Genomic DNA, 14,755 nt, shown 5'->3' with positions numbered 1-14,755 from the left:
GCCCTCCAGGTTTGATCATGTGTTACAAATGAAAGGACTTCTTGGGTTTCGTGTGTTTTTTATATTTTTACTCAGAGAGAGAGAGAGGAGAGAGCAGGTGCCCACAGAGGCTACTAGAGGGCATCAGATCTGTTGGAGCTATGGTTACAGGTGGTGATGAGTCACCCAGTGTGGGTGTTGGGAAATGACCTCAGGTCCTTTGCAAAAATAGCATTTGTTCTTAAGAACTGAACAATATCTCCAGACCAATTTCTTGTTTTTACATCTAAATAGTATTCCATCTGTGTGTATGAGAGAGTGTATGTGTGAGTGTGTGTGTGTGAGAGAGAGTGTATATGTGTGAGTGTGTGTGTGAGAGAGTCTGTGTGTGAGAGTGTGTGTGTGTGTGTGTGTTTACTCCTTTATTCATCAGTTGATGGACACTTAGGTTGCACACTGTAAATAGTACTGCAATAAACATGGGGTTGCCCATGTCTCAGGGTACTGATTTTATTTTCTTTGGATACTGACTGAGTGTAAGGAAAAGACACCATGACCAAGGCAAATATTATAAAAGAAAGCATTTAACTGAGGTCTTGCTCCCAGCTTCAGAGGCTTAGTCCTCTCTCTTCATTGCAGGGAATACGGCAGCATGTAGGCAAGCATGGTGCTAGAGAAGGAGCTGAGAGCTTCACATAGTGATCCATAGGCAGCAGGCAGAGAGAGACCCTGAGCTTGGTGGGGGCTTTCCTGAAACTTCAAAACCCACCCCCAGTGACACACTTCAACAAGGCCAACCTACTCCACAAAGGCCACACCCCCACTCCTTCTAATCCTTTCAAACAGTTCCCCTCCCTGGTGACTAAGCATTTTAATATATAAGCCTGTAGCGACCAATCTTACTCAAACCACCACACGCAAACACCCAGTAATGGTATTGCTAGGTCATTGATGGTTCTATTTTTAATTGGAAGGGGGCTGCCAACATTCTGTTTTGCATAATGACTGCACAAATTTACATTCTCATCAATAGTCATATAGCTTTTTAAAAAAACTTATTTAGCCAGCATGACTCTTATACTTTAGTATAAAACATATAGAATCCTGCTGAATCAGGATTCAATATATGTTAATATAAATGTTCCCACTGGGGAAATATTAGACCAGAGGGTTTCTGAAGGCATCATAACACTTAAATGCATAAAAGTTCTAATTCTTCATATTCTACTGTGCATTTCTGATCATAATCTGTTGTAAACCACACATTGGGGTGACATCTGTTAGGGTCCAGCCTTGACGGAGTTCACACATTCCAGGGTAGGAGCATGAGGATTAGAATTATTTAGCAAAAGGAACAGAGATATGAGAGAAATAAAAGACAGAAACGCAGAACAGTACCGGGAGGGAAATTCAGTGAATACTGAAATCACGCACGTTTATTTTCCACATGCTTGTAAACTCCACTCCAAAAGAGGAGAGGGGAGGCAACAGACTTTATTAACATGATGTAAGGAACAGACTAAGTGCTTTGCAGGTTGTCGCTCCCTGCCAATCTTGAAAAAAGCAGGAAATGGCCTAAGTTCTCTGACCTCTGGTCAAGGTGAAGCGAATCCGCCTCTAAACTCAAAATATTAACTAACCACACCCTAGGTCGGGATCTCTTCATTATAGCCAAACCTGTTGTCAACAACTTTGAAAGAAAAAAATAAGCTCAAACTCTCTGACCTTTAGTAAAGATGGAACAGGATTCACATTGCGGGCCCTGGCAATACTCTTCCCTTGGGCAAAAGCATTCTGTGGATCCTCCACGTGCCTAAAACAAATACCTTAGGTCACTGAGGCGATGGGGAAGTGGCTTCTTAAAAAGTCCAGACACCTTAGTGTGGCATTCAGAAATGATGTTAAAATGCCTTCTCTGTCTTAACCCTAATCCCTTCCACTCACAAGCCTCTCCTCCTTGTTAACTGGGTTTCCTGCTCTCCTCCTCTCTCTGACTCTGCCTGTCCTGCTGTCTCTGATGGGAACATCTCTCCCAGTCATAAACATGCAAGCGAAACTAGTTTTAATTTTTTCCATAATATTTTATTTATATGTATGTATACTGTGCGTGTGTGGGCATGTATGCTGTGGCACACGTAGAGGTCGAGCTGAAGACCTAGGAGAGTCAGTACTCCCCTCCTACCACGTGAATCCAGGGACTTGACCTTGGGTCACTGGGCTTCATGGCAGGTGCTTTTCTCACTGAGTCCTCATTTTAAACCCTCAGGTCAAAGCCAATCCTGAGGGGTTGACTTGGCTCCAAATTCATCTTCATTTTTAAACTCATAGTGGACTACAAATTGGGTTTCTTATATAGAATTAACTGTATAAATTATTTTCCAGGACTTCGGGAAAGAGTGGTTTCACACATGGCTGCCTGCCCTGGGCCCGTGTACATAATGGACACAGTAATAGGATTAAAAAGAAACCGCCTTTCAATGGAGAAAGAACAGCAATCTGATGGCTGCCTGCAGCTCTGTCACCAGTATTTGGGGACTCTGACCATTTGTCGTTTTGGTGTGGGCTCAGGGTTAGATCTATAGGAGCAAAGTGCGGGCTGACAGGGCCAGTGTGCTCCCGGAATGAAGCATCCTGAGATATTCTCGATTTATAATTCCTCTTCTGAAGGAATCTCTCTGAACAAGGCCTCCAGGTGACTTTGCTGTGCTCCAAAGTCTGCACATAATTATAGTGAAGCTAAATATATTATCACCCTGGTCTAGATTCATTTATCAAAGATACAAAGTGTATTTCTCATTTTCCTCCAGCCTAATTACCATTACAGTGCAGCCCACTCCAAAATGGGACAATGGTAAATACAACTGGTCTCTCACCTTTAACTGCTGCTAGCCATGCTACTTAGATATCCATGCATTTACCAAAATCTGCCCTGTCTCTGGCAGCTGATAAAGCGGATCCCTGCAGATTCCTGGACTGCGGCAAATTCGCCCAGTGTGTAAAGAATGAGTGGACACAGGAAGCAGAGTGTCGCTGCAGACAGGGCCACGAGAGCCAAGGGACCCTGGACTACCAAGACCTGAATATCTGTCCCCCTGGAAAGGCATGCGAGGTCAGCCGAGGACAGGCAGCTCCTTGCAGGTAGGTCAAGCAAGTAGACCACAGACCCACGAAGAATCCATTGCTCAGAGTATGAGAAAGCTGCCGTGTGGATAAATTCATGTGCTCCTCTAGTCACCACCAGTCAGAGGTTTTCTTTTGGATATTTGGAGGTAGATTATTCATGTATAAAACAAAGCAGGGATCCTGCTTGCCAAGAACTTCCTTCATGTGTCCTCATCATAAACGTAAATACATTGCAGTTACAAAGGCCAAATGATGCTATTGCAGGGCTGTGTGTGCTGTTAGTGAGAGAGAAGAGCCATTTTTGTAGGTGAAGGAAATCAGAAGCCTTGTGGAAACAAACTTCTCTCACCTTTCTCTGTCCTGCTTCTGACTCAGAGGGGCAGGGACAAGAACAGTTGGGGCTGCGCTGCATTTCAAGTGTTTACGGCAGCTTTCTCATTCTTTTACATGTTGATATACAGTATATGACAGCACCATTTGTTGAATATGCTTCCTTTTTTCCATTTTATACTTTTTGCTTCTTTGTCAAAATTCAAGTATTCATTGGTTGAGAATTGATATCCGGGTCTCTAATTCAGTTCCATTGGTCCTCCTGTCTGTTTTTATGCCAATACCAGACAGTTTTCAGTACTGCAGCTCTGTAGTAGAGTTTGAAGTCATGGATTGCGATGCCTCCAGAAGTTCTTCTATTATACAGGATTGTTTTGGCTATCCTGGGTTTTTTGTTTTTCCATATAAAGTTGATTATTGCTCTTTCAAGGTCTTTGAAGAATTTTTCTGAGATTTTGATAAGCATTATAGTGAATCTGTAGATTGCATTTGGTAAGATCGCCATTTTTACTGTTAATTCTATCTACCCAAGAGCATAGAAGATCTTTTCATTTTCTGGTGTCTTCTTTAATTTCTTTCTTCAAATATTTAAAGTTCTTTTTAAACAGTTCTTTCACTTGTTTGATTAGAGTTACTCCAAGATATTTTATGCTATTTGTAGCTATTGTGAAGGGTGATGCTTGATGTGGATTCCCCTTTGTATGCTGTGATCACCATTGGCTAATCAAGAAACTGGCTTGCCCTGATAGGGCAGAGTAGAGGTAGGTGGGGTAATCTAAACTGAATGCTGGAAGACAGAAGGTGGAGTCAGAGAGAAGCTATGTAGCCCCACTGGAAACAAATGTGGGAACTTTACCCGGTAAGCCACAGCCTCGTGGCAATACATACATGAATGGAGATGGTTTAATTTAAGATATGAGTGAGCCAGAAATATACTTAAGTTATTGGCCAAACAGTATTGCAAATAATATGGTTTCTGTGTGATTATTTTGGGGGTGAGCAGCTGGGAACAAACAAGTAGCCTCCTACAACAGATGCTTCTTTGATTTCTTTCTCAGCACATTTATCATCTGTGTAAGGGAGGGCTACTGATTTTTTTAAGTTAATTTTTTATCCTGCTACATTACTGAAGGTGTTTATAAATTGTAGACATTCCTTGGTAGAATTTTTGGGGCCACTTATGTAAACTATCATATCATCAGCAAATAGTGAGAGTTTGACTTCTTCTTTTCCAATTTGTAACTCCTTGATCTCCTTTTGTTGTCTTATTGATCTAGCAAGAACATCAAGTACCTTATATATTGAATAGATATGGAGAAAGTGGGCAACCTTGTCTTGTCCCTGATTTCAGTGGGGTTGCTTTGAGTTTCTCTCCATTTAGTTTGATGTTTGCTGTTGCCTTGCTGTATATTGCCCTTATTATGTTTAGGTATGTTCCTTGTATCTCTGCTCTCTCCAAGACCTTTATCATGAAGGGATGTTGTATTTTGTCAAAAGCTTTTTCAGCATCTAATGAGATAATCATGTGTTTGTTTGCTTTCAGTTTGTTTATATGGTGGATTACATTGACAAGATTTTTGTATGTTGAACCATCCCTTCATCTCTGGGATACAGCTGACTTGATCATGGTGGATGATTTTTCTGATGTGTTCTTAGATTCTGTTTTTCAGTATTTTATTGAGTATTTTTGCATCAGTGTGAAATTGGTCTGTTATTCTCCTTCTTATGGGAAATTTCTTTCTGAAATTAGGGTTGCTGTTGAATTCTAATTTTAAGCCATGGTGACCTGATAAGATACATCGGGTTATTCCAGTTTTTTTGTTGAGGTTTGCTTTGTTACCTAGTATGTGGTAAATTTATGAGGAGGTTCCATGAGGTGCTGAGGGTATATTCTTTTATGTTTGGATGGAATGTTCTATAGATGACTGTTAAGTCCATTTGAGTCATAACATCCATTAGTTCCCTTATAACTCTGTTAATTTCCTATCTGACTGACCTGTCCAGTGGTAAGAGTGCGGTGTTAAAATGTCTCACTATTAGTGTGTAGGGTTTAATGTGTGATTTAATCAGCTTGGTTTTTAACCCCGAGTATTTTCTCCTGTCATAAAGTATTTTCTATAGTATCATTTTTAATGATTACAGTAATCCATTCTTTGTAAGTGTTATAATGTGATTTCTACCTGAATCAGAATGCATCAGAAAGCTCTTCAGTGGGCATGAGAAGGGACTGAGATGTGATCAGATATCAATGTGTGTTTAGGAAAAATCAGGACACACAAGGGTATCTAGTGATACTCAGAAAAGCTCTGCAAAGCAACCTCTGCTCTCAAGGGCTTCCGCATGGGCCAGTCACAGGCCACTTTCAAGAACACAGCCAGCCTTTCTCAACCACAGCCTCTAGGTACACAACTAAATGCTGGCTATCAATGTGTGAGATGGCTAGCAGGTGGCTCTGGTTCCCTCACCCACCTCTTTCTCACTCAAGTGAGCTACCAAGGCTACCAGGGCGCATGGCCATCTAATGCCCAGAACTCCATCTGCAAGAAACTAGAGAGATTTCTTCTCTTCTTTAATAATACTCACCCTGTTCCATTAGGAACAGCAACACTTTTAATATAAGTACCTGAACTTGACTAGGAAGCAATGTCCTGGGGTCAGATCATGGTTAAGAGTGCACTTTAGTAATCGAGTTCGAAATGGCAAGAGATCATGCATGTCTTCCTTGTTGGAGGATAAGACTGAAAGAGACCACCCATGAGGTTACTGAGATCGTGAAGTGCCATCACAAAGTTTTTCCCCAAGAACAGGCAGCGCAGGGTATTCAAGTGAAGTTGATGATACTCTATTGCTGTCTGTGTTCATTACAGATGAGGCACAAACACGGTTTCCTATGGGTTTGCCGTACTGTTTCTAAAGCTCCTTTGGAAATGAGAGCGTGTGAGAGAAGAAAGATGGTAATGCACAGTAATGTGTGGTTTCTCTGTAGAATAGCAAACTGACAAGAAACAATATTTGCGGCACCAAGATGGGTGATAACAGAACAAAGGCAACTTCCAAAAAGATCCTCTTACACCAGGGAGTTTCTATTAGTAACCAGTACAGATCAACAAGGGAGGAATGAACAATCCGCTCAAGCCTCAAGTACAGCTGCTTCCCATTTACAAAAGCAGAGCTATCTAAGCATGGAAAAATATGTTTTTAATAACTTTTGAAGCAGGTATGGTGGTGCAGCACTTCAGAGGCCAAGTCCGAGGACCACTGCAAGTTCAAGACTAGCTGATTCTAGTTCCCAGACTCCCTCCCTATAAATCAAAACAGATTTCTATAATCTAAAAAGGCCATGCTAACTAGATACCAACCCCAGAAGACATTAATATTTCCCTGGAAGACAGGCAAGGAGGGGTCAAAAGTGAAATTAAGAGCCGGGCGGTGGTGGCGCACGCCTTTAATCCCAGTACTCGGGAGGCAGAGGCAGGCGGATCTCTGTGAGTTCGAGGCCAGCCTGGTCTACAAGAGCTAGTTCCAGGACAGGCTCCAAAGCCACAGAGAAACCCTGTCTCGAAAAACCAAAAAAAAAAAAAAAAAAAGAAAAAAAAAGTGAAATTAACAGACAATAAGAATAAAGAAAAATATTGCCTACACTATAGACAAGTTACTGTCTATTTTAATGTGACTCAGAGTGTCAATAAAAGACACACATCCTAATGATAAAATGAGCAATGGATACAGAAGTGCTGATCACAGAAGAAATCCAAAGACCATTGAATACAGAGGATGCTCAGTCTTGCTGTGGGAAGGGATGGCCAAGCACTGTTAGGATCCTATGTGTTGCTCACGAATTTGGCAGGAAGGTTGATGATGCCCAGTGCAGATAATATGGAGCAAAGGGCAACCCTGCTCCTGCCAATCACTGCTGGTGGACCTGCGCATCAGTAACAGCCCTGTCCGAGAAAAGCTTGTCAGCATCTCTAGAAATTTCGGTTTGACTCAGGCACTCTACTTTTAAAGTTGCACCTATTCACTAAGAATTGTACACACAGATGTTTACATCATTGTTTTCATTATTGGTGTTTATGGTCTGGGCCAGGATCTTCTAGGTTCTTGGGCTCTTACCAAAACAGTCAGGAATAAGCGTTCACATAGATGTACAGAAGGCAATACAACTGTGTGACTTAGAGGGATACACTGTTAAAATGGACAATGGGTTGCATGCATGAGCATACTCAAGGCTCTCTGGCTATAGCCTGGAGCCTCTTCTTATGGGATCCAAGATAAAAGCTGGCAATTAAGGAGCATAGTTTGGGTGGTCCTCTATCTTGACTGAAAGATTGGATTATATAATTTACTTTTCCTACTATGAGTGTCCCATCTCATAATACATCTGATTTATCATATGCATACCTAATTATGCATATGCATAAGATGGTAAGAAGGAGATTGTCTCTGAAGATGTACCAGAGGACACAATTTCGCCTTACCAATGTGCACCCAAAACAAGTTTAGGCCAGATCAGCCTCTCTGTTTTCCATACCCAGATACACTGGGTACACTCCTGAAAAAGAACTATCAAAACGTGATTTTCACCAATGGTGAGGAAACTTATATCATTGCTCAGGGATGGAGGGGTTTCATCAGAAACGGGGGGAGGGGGAGGGCATGGACAGGAGAACAGAGGGTGACAGGTACAAAACTCTGTTTTACGATGCTATAAGCTGTCAAAAAAATTAAAATAAAGAGGGGGCTGGAGAGATGGCTCAGAGGTTAAGAGCATTGCCTGCTCTTCCAAAGGTCCTGAGTTCAATTCCCAGAACCACACGGTGGCTCATAACCATCTGTAAAGGGTTCTGGTGCCCTCTTCTGGCCAGCAGGCATACACACAGACAGAATATTGTATACATAATAAATAAATAAAAAAAATTAAAATAAAGAAATGAAGCAAAGCATATACGTATTTTAAAAGATTAGGAGAAATAAATGTCTATTTTTACAGGAACCTACATAGAAAGATGTCCTCCAGATAGTGTACCCCATTTTATGACGAAAAATATAAAGTGAAAATATATATATATTATGAATGGAATTGCATAATATAATAAAGCCTGGAATTATATACAGTAATTACAATCAATTCTTTCTTAAACAGCATTGTGAACAAAATGCACTGAGTTCTTAGAGCAATCACAGTTCAGAGCTGGACTTGAATAACTGCCCCGTGCACGAAGAATTTATCCTCCTATCTTTTTCATGAACTTCAGTCAACCCTTCTGAGATCAGCGCCCCCAAAATAAGCCATCTGTAAGGCAACACTCCAGTGACTGCACCTGCAAGGTCGCACTAGCTGTTTATGCTGGTTACAATTTCAAATCCAAAACAGCAGGAGAAGGTAGCTGCTCTCACTGTGGACGCAGGGGATCACACTGTTGCTTTCTCTTGCAGGCCACCAGATCACTTTACAAATCAAGCCCACCAACTTACCGTCAAAAATCTACGTAAGAAAAACAAGGTAAAATTGTACTTTCTTTTTTACATGTTGGTTTGAAGTAGTCTGAATTTTGAGAAAAAAAAATAGAACCAGTTCTGTATCTTTTATTTTACATTTTTAATGGAGAATCATAAAGCACCTATTCTTTACTTGGTAGCCTTTCAAAATTTAGTGTGGGTAGGAGGAGGTATTTCCTGGTGCAAGGAGAGAGACAGAACACTCCTCAACAGGAATGTGCAGACAAAATAATGAAATTACAGGAATAAACTAAGTATTTTATAATATTCCCAATCTTGTCTTGAAAAAAAGTGTATCAGTAATCAACTGTGGTTTTGCAAAACTGAAATTTTCAAAGTAATAATATTTGTGTCACTGAGTAATTTCATTAAGTTATTCTTACATTCCTTTTTTTCTGTTGTGAAACAAGCTATACCACAGCTCAGTCTTAGCTTTTCATCCTCTTGCCTCAGCCTCTGGAGTGCTGGGATGGTACGCACCAGTCACCGCTGGTTTCATTTTCTTTTTATTTCAAATAACAATCACCCAAAGTAAAAAAAGAAAAATATGTAGAAGCAGCCTTATTTGTGAAACGTGAGCTACTTCAGAAAGTCTTCAAAACTTGTCTCTTTTATAAAACACAAGACGTTTTACCAAGATCATTTTATTTAAAAGAAGTGATCTAGTCTGGTCATACACAATCTACAGAACATTATTCGTTTTATAAAAGAACTTTGAGGGAACAGATATTGGAAATTTTTATTCCCGAGTTACCTATTTTTAAAAATTATACAAAGTCTTGGATATTAATCAGTGGAAGCAACCAGTGCTCACTCTAGAGACAATCAATAACACCTATTCCTCAGGCCTGCACCTGCGGTGCTTTCCAGCTGACATGCAATCAAGGACGCTGTAGCAATAAGTCTAGAAGGAATAATAATTTTTATTCAGTTGCACACTGGGAATGAGGAGTGTCATTTGAATTTTTGAAACCAGGAAAATTAAAGAAACAGAACAAGTTCAGATAAGTGCCACAAAATGACGACAGGATATAGGATCTGATATTGATAAAATTTGATGCTACTTTGAGAGGTGATTTGCTTTCCTAAGGGAAACTGTATTCAACTGTCAACCTCCTGAGAATAGAGCTAACATCAAGAAGAAACATGTTTCATCCAGGATGAAGCAAACACCAATTAAATCTCGAAATACCAGAGAGCATTAAGGGCCATATGTCAAATGAAGGCTCCCGGGGAATAAAAGAAACTGAGTTTTCACAGTTTAAAAAAAAAAAAAAAAGTAGATGAACAGTAACAAGAAACATGAAGCATCAATGCTGTTTCTCCAAAGTTATGGCACTGTGGTTGCTGAAGGATGTGTATGTTCCTTAAGGAAAAATTGCTGTACTAGATTAGTGCTGTCCTCTGTAAATGGGAAGAACCGGGGTGGAATTCATGCACAGACTATTCGCCATCTCTGCTCCAAAAGATGCTCATCCTGGAAATGAAGGAATGTAGTCCCAGGGGGTTCTAAAGGTGATAATAAACAGAAGCCATTCTGACCCTTCAAAGATTTCCTAAATGACAAGCCCACCCTCTCACCCACCTATGAAAGTTGGACCAAAATTAACTGTTGACTTAACCTTGCATGACTCTTAAAATACAACTCTTTTCTTCCAGGTAGCCAAGAAAAGAAATTCTGACCTAACTGCTATAGGACTTGAAGAATCTGATCATCAGGATTGGGAAGGAAATTAAAGCCTGAAAACATATACATTATATTTTAGAGTATGTTGGAAGGCAACTAGCTTCTGAAAAATGGGGGCAGATAAGTTCAGTGGTCACTGGAAGCTAGACATGTAGATAACACTGAGAAGCAACATGCTTCAACTATAATAGTCATGCATTTGATAACTGATTAAACGGGGGGGGGGCATTATTTTAGTCAAAACTCAAAGCAATCAGGGAACACATTTTGACTATTTTTGGATGGTACTCAAATTGAAAGAACAAAAAACAGGTTGGTGTCTTTCTGTCTTTAAATTATTAATTAAAGCTTACTTCTAACAAGTGCACCTTGTTTTACGGATTGTAAAGTTTCAGGCATCAGGCAGGCTCTTTTACACATTAGAATATACATTGAAAAGATTGTCATTTGGGCCAGAGAGATAGCAAAATGGTTAAAAGTATAAACTGCTCTTTCAGAGGACCTGACTTTAGATCCCAACACCGACATTGAGTGGCTCACATATACGGGCAGCTCAAGCTCCAGAGAACCCAAACACCCCCTTCTGACCTTTGTACTCATGTGCACATAACCACATCATGTCATTTATTTTTTTAATTGGGGGTGAGGGCGGGCGAGAGAGATGACTCAGTAGCTAAGAACACTTGTTGCTATAGCTCAATAAAAACAATTGGTTTTCCGGAGGACTCGGGTTCAGTTCCCAGCATCTACAAGACAGCTCACAACTCTTTATAATTCCAGTTCTGGGAATCCAACACCCTTTTCTAATTGATTACTGAAGGCACTAGGCAGGCATGTGGTCTGCATACATGAAGGCAGGCAAAACACTCATACACCTAAAATTTTCAACCTAAATTTTAAAAGTATTTTCATTTTAAAGATGATCACTTGTATGAGGGCCAGGTTTCTCATGCATGAATGTAGGCTCAAGCACTGTGAAGAGTACATTTGTGATCTACACTACACTTCTTCCCTCCTTCCCTCCTTCCCTCCTTCCCCCATGTGTGTTTCTCCCTCTCTCACTCTACCCCCCCCTGCCCAGCTCTCTCCAGTTTTTAGGCATTCTGGTTTTGTTAATTAAGTAGTTCTTGCTAATATAGCAGATTTCTGAATTGCTCTTCAAAAGAAAGAGAAAGTGAGGCTCAGATATGCACACCATGGGAAAACCTTACTCTTCTTGTTGCGACCCAAAAGAGGGTTTTGAAGGAAAACACTACACTGGTAAGAAGCTGAAGAGGGAGGATGAATGCTAAGACATAATGTGCCTGTTTGCCACCAATGAATGATGTCTTCAAAATGTCACGCATGCATCTATATTGGCACCACTAAAATACAGTTCAATGTTCAATGTGCTACTTGATGAAAAATTCATATCTCCACAGATCTTTCAAATATCCAACTGTCAGATATATCTGGGGAAAAATCTTAAGTTTAATAATGTAAGTACTGTATTTACTCATAGATTTATAGTAAAATGAATCTGTATGACATTGATCATTCCACGGATTTGATAAAGTGATTTAAGTGAGTTATTTTAGTACTGCTAAGACAACAAAACAACAGACAATGATAATAATATTTAACAAGAAACTGCCAAGCCAAAATCAAAATGTTTCTTCATAATGAAGACAGTATTTTGAAAAGAGGCACTCTCCCATGGAGAAGGGATACAGGATCATTTTTTTTTTACTGTTTTTTTATAAAACAATCCTATTTTACATAGTGATACCAGTTCCCACTCCCCCCCCCACACCTTTTCCCCAGCCCACACCCCTGCCCCTATCCACTCCTCAGAGAAAGTAAGGTCTCCCATGAGGAGTCAACAAAGTCTGTCACATCACTTGAGACAGGATCAAGGTCCTCCCCACTGTACCTAGGCTGAGCAAGGAACCCCTCCACAGGGAATGGGCTCCAAAGAGCCAGTTCATGCACTAGGGATAAATACTGCTAGTGGCCCCACAAACTGCCCAAGTCACACAACTGTTACCCACATTCATGGGGCCTAAATTGGTCTTAGGCAGGTTCCCCAGTTGTCACTTACTTGGGTCACCAATTTCTGTGGGTTTCCCCACGATGGTCTTGGTCCCTTTGCACATATTGTTCCTCCCTCTCTAGGACTGGACTCCAGGAGTTGGGCCCAGGGCTTAGCTGTGGATCTCTACATCTGCTTCCATCAGTTACTAGATGAAGTTCCTATGATGACAATTAAGGTAGTCATCAATCTGATTACGGGGAATGGCAGTTAAGGTACCCTCTCCACTATTGCTTAGATTCTTAGCTGGGGTCATCCTGTGGATTCCTGGGAATTTCCCTAGTGCCTGGTTTCTCACTAACCCCATAATGGCTCTCTTTTTCAAGGTATCTCTTCCTTGTTCTCCCTCTCTGTCCTTTACCCAACCCGACCTTTCTGATCTCTCATGTCCTCCTCCCCACTCCCCTTTTCCCCTCTGCACTCCCCAACACCCTCTTCCCTTCCGCCATGCTGCTAATTTACTAAGGAGGTCTTATCTACTTCCCCTTGCCAGGGGTCCTTGTATGTCTCTTTTAGGGTTCTCCTTGTTTCCTGTCTTCTCTGGGGTTGTGGACTGTAGGCTGATTATCCTTTGCTTTATGTCTAATATCCACTTATGAGTGAGTACATACCATGTTTGCCTTTCTGTGTCTGGGTCACCAAATAATCCAATTAAAAATGGGATACAGAACTAAACAGAGAATTCTTAACAGAAGAATCTCAAATGGCTGAAAGGCACTTAAGGAAATGTTCAACATTCATAGCCATCAGGGAAATGCAAATCAAAAAACTCTGAGATTCCATTTTACACCTGTCAGAATAGTTAAGATCAAAAACACTGATGACAACGTATGCTGGAGAGGATGTGGAGAAAGGGGAACACTCCTCCATTGCTGGTGGGGGTGCAAACTTGTTTAGCCCCTTTGGAAATCAATATGGCTGTTTCTCAGAAAACTGGGGATCAATCTACCTCAAGATCCAACAATACCACTCTTGGGCATACACCCAAAGGACGAGCAATCATACCACAAGGACATTTGCTCAGCTGTACTCACAGCAGCATTATTAGTCATAACCAGAACGTGGAAACAACCTAGATGCCCTTCGACTGAAGAATAGACAAAGAAAATTGGTACATTTACAAAATGGAGTACTACTCAGCGGTAAAAAAAAAAAAAAAAACAATGACATCGTGAAATTTGCAGGCAAGTGGATGCAACTAGGGATACAGGACTTTCAATTTCCTTTCTGTGGCCTCAGAAATGAGGAGTTTTCATCCCATCCTGACTCCAGTCTCCCCACAACCAAAGATATGTTACCTGGACAAGAATGTCAAATTGCCAGGTGGTGCCAAGGTCACAGAGTCAAGAATAATGGAAGGATAGACTGACCCAGTCCCATTTCCCCAAACATCCCAAATGCAAACAGAACTGTAAAAGCAAGAGAAAGACTTACATAAGGAAAGAGAATTATCTACCCCTTCCTATCCTAACCTGCTTATCCACATTTTAGTCCTATGCTAAGCAGTGTAGGACAGGTTTTTAGAGAGAAGCTAAGTAGGTAAGACATTCTATACGATGTGAGGAAGCATCCCATTTTAGGCTAAATGCTCCTTACTCTGTATATCATCCATCTTTTGGCATCTGGAAAAAAAAAAAAAAACAGTGAAGACAGATATTAGTCTCCTTCCCTTTCAGAAACCCAGTAGGTGCATGAAGATTCCACACTCCTCATGGAGCTATACAGACTGGGATCCACGGGGAGCATGGAAGGTTCTGCACTCCTCGTAGAGCTATACAGGCCAGTAGGGAGGATTCTTCTTTGGATCACCAGATTTTACAAACTGTCTCTTCTCATACATTCATCAGTCTGGGGTGCGACCTCCAAGGTTCAAATGGGCTTCGTAGCTCACACACAGCTCTATCTCCTGGAGTGCCTGCCTGCCCATGTAGCCACCTAACAAGGGCTTTGTCCCCAACACAACATGCCTGAGAGTTACCAACAGTGTGACATTTCATACCCTGTATTAACAGCACACAATACACAAGGATGTTCTACATAGAAGGCATTTATTCGAGTTTCTGGAA

General features: G+C 41.0%; 1 protein-coding gene across 1 annotated transcript in view; it reads left to right on the top strand.

The window, feature by feature from the left end:
- Impg1 (interphotoreceptor matrix proteoglycan 1) overlaps positions 1 to 10,668 on the top strand; it is a 100,795-nt gene extending 90,127 nt beyond the window's left edge. The window contains exons 14-16 of the mRNA XM_057768714.1: positions 2,922 to 3,117; positions 8,869 to 8,935; positions 10,591 to 10,668. Of these exons, the coding sequence (XP_057624697.1) occupies positions 2,922 to 3,117; positions 8,869 to 8,935; positions 10,591 to 10,668 (341 nt within the window). The remainder of the gene's footprint in view (positions 1 to 2,921; positions 3,118 to 8,868; positions 8,936 to 10,590) is intronic.
- The last annotated feature ends 4,087 nt before the right edge of the window (positions 10,669 to 14,755 follow it).

Source organism: Chionomys nivalis, chromosome 4 (assembly GCF_950005125.1).
Source record: "Chionomys nivalis chromosome 4, mChiNiv1.1, whole genome shotgun sequence".
Classification (NCBI taxonomy): domain Eukaryota; kingdom Metazoa; phylum Chordata; class Mammalia; order Rodentia; family Cricetidae; genus Chionomys; species Chionomys nivalis.
This window is presented reverse-complemented; position numbering and strand designations above follow the sequence as displayed.